Source organism: Mustela nivalis (genome assembly GCF_964662115.1).
Source record: "Mustela nivalis genome assembly, chromosome: Y".
NCBI lineage: Eukaryota > Metazoa > Chordata > Mammalia > Carnivora > Mustelidae > Mustela > Mustela nivalis.
Window position 1 is genome coordinate 29,576,057 of NC_139041.1, and position 2,538 is coordinate 29,578,594.

At 39.7% G+C, this 2,538-nt stretch overlaps 1 protein-coding gene across 1 annotated transcript; it reads right to left on the reverse strand.

Annotated features, from left to right (window-relative positions):
- Positions 1-327: 327 nt before the first annotated feature.
- LOC309856881 (large ribosomal subunit protein uL23) lies at positions 328-901 on the reverse strand. Its single transcript, XM_082718684.1, has one exon. The coding sequence runs from the start codon at positions 872-874 to the stop codon at positions 404-406; it is 471 nt and encodes a 156-aa protein (XP_082574810.1). The 5' UTR covers positions 875-901; the 3' UTR covers positions 328-403.
- Positions 902-2,538: the final 1,637 nt, after the last annotated feature.

Below are 2,538 nucleotides of genomic sequence, written 5' to 3' on the forward strand. Positions count from 1 at the left end.
TGATCACATGGCTGTCTCATTCTCCCTTGAGGTCTGTTAATATTTGCTTTATATGTTTATGTGTTCTGATATTGGGTGCATCTTTACAAATGCTGTATTTTTTTTGATGAATTATTCTTTTATGATTATATGATGAGCTTCTTTTGTCTCTTGTTAGTTTTTGGCTTAAAATCTATTTTTTCTGATTTATGTATATTTACCCCTACTTTGGGAAATTTGCATGAAATATCTCCTTCCATCCCTTTACTTTCAATCTGGTGTGTCCTTAAAGCTCAAGTGAGTGATTTGTAGGCAGCATATTTATGGATCTTGGTTGTTGTTGCTGTGTTTTTTGTTTTTTGTTTTTTTTTTTTTTTTTTTATCATGAAAAAACTGTATTTAGATTTAGCCAGCTGGACTCAGTTTAGATGATCCCAATTTTGTTGGCAACATCCAAAGCATCATAGTCAGGGGCCAGCCGAACGTATGCCTTCTTCTCTCCATCAGGCCTGATTAAGGTGTTGACCTTGGCTACATCAATGTCATAGAGCTTCTTCACAGCCTGTTTGATCTGGTGCTTGTTGGCCTTGACATCCACAATGAACACAAGTGTGTTGTTGTCTTCTATTTTCTTCATGGCTGACTCAGTAGTCAGGGGGAACTTGATGATGGCATAGTGGTCAAGCTTGTTTCTCCTGGGGGCGCTCTTTCGAGGGTATTTGGGTTGCCTTCGGAGACGCAGAGTCTTGGGTCGTCGGAACGTAGGTGATGTGCGGATCTTCTTTTTTTTGTGACTGTGGACGCCTTTCAGCACCGCTTTCTTGGCTTTCAAAGCCTTTGCTTTGGCTTCGGCTTTGGGAGGGGCAGGGGCTTCCTTCTTAGCTTTCGGCGCCATCTTCGTAAAAGGGATTTCCAACGCTCGTTTCCTGTTTTTTGTTTTTTTAAATCCATTTAGCCACTGTGTCTTTCGATAGGTACAAAATCAAAATCACCATGTTGTTTCTGGTTGTTTTGCAATTCCTTTGTTTCTTTCTTTTCCTTTGTATTTTGATGATTTTCAGTAGTGGTCTGCTTGGGGTCTCATCTTTGTTTAAGAATTTACTTATTTATTTGACAGAGTATACCAAAGGGAGTGGCAGGGAGAGTGAGAAGCAGGCTCCCCACTGAACATAGCCTAATATGGGATTGATCCCAGGAGCCTGGGATCATGACCTGAGTTGAAGGCAAACACCAACTGACTTAGCTGCCCACGCACTGGGTTTCATCTTTTGTGTATGTGCTACAGATTTTTGCTTTGTGATTACCATTGAGCTTACATACAAGGTATGTAACACGGTCTTTTTTTTTTTTTTTAAGATATATTTATTTATTACAGAGAGTGGGTGAGCAGAGGGCTGGGCAGAGGAAGAGGGAGACGATCTCAAGCAGACTCCCTGTTGAATGTGGAGCCCAATGTGGGGTTCAGTCTGGTAACTCTGAGATCCTGACATGAGCCGAAATAGATGTTTGACTGACTGAGCCACCCAGGTGTCCCTGTAATAGTCTAATTTTAGTTCATAACAACTTATGTTTGAATGGCTACAGAAGCTCTACATTTATACATTGCTTCCACTTTTTGTTTTTGATATTTCTTTGCAAATTATTATATAGTTAATTTTAATACTTTTGTTTCTTAATCTTCACACTAGAGTTGTGATTTACACAACACTGTTAAAACATTAGAATATTCTGAATTTAACTGTATGTTTACCTTTATGAGTGAGTTTTATACTTCGATAGGTTTTACTGTTGCTAATTAGCATCTTTCCATCTCAGCTTGAAGAATGCCCTTTAACATGTAAAGCTGGTGTAGTGTTCATGACCTCTTTTAGCTTTTATCTGGTAAACTCTCTCTCTTTCGGTTCTAAAGAACAACTTTGTGAGTGTGGTATTATTCCTGGTTGGCAGTTTCTTCTTACCAATTTGAATAGACCGTCAAGTTTTTGCTGACAAATCTGCTGGTAGTCCTATGGGGTTTCCTTTGTATGTTGCAAGGTTTTCTCTTCCTGCTTTAAGATTCTTTACTTTGGCCACTTCAGTTACACTGTGTCTGTGTGCATTTCTTTAGATTGATACTTTTTGGAACTCTTCAGGCTTCCTGACTCTCTGACAGGTTGAATTTTCCACTGGCCTATTTTCCAAGTTTTCTGATCCTTTCTTCTGTTTGATCTAGTCTGCTGTTGACCCCCTCTTCCGGATTTTTCAGCTGTTCCTATGTTCTTCAGCTGTATGATTTGATACTTAATTTTCTCTTTGTTGAGATTTTCGGTGTGTTGATGTATGGCTCTGACCTCCATGAGCATCTATAGAGCTTACTTCATACTCCTAGGTAAGTCACTTCTTTCTATTTCATTATGGTTTGGTTTTAGAGTTTGACTCTTGTTGAGACCACACTCTATCTTCTCTTTGTTTTCCTTCAAGCTGTGTGTTGACTTCTAGCCTGTGACTGGGCACCTATCCTAGGCTAGAGTGGTCTTGGGTAGGAGGTGCCCAGGTCAGTTAGCTGGCCCAAGCTTTTGG

Bases quoted from the DNA above. Each gene is read 5' to 3' on its own strand.
- LOC309856881 (XM_082718684.1), bottom strand. From the start codon at position 874: ATGGCGCCGAAAGCTAAGAAGGAAGCCCCTGCCCCTCCCAAAGCCGAA.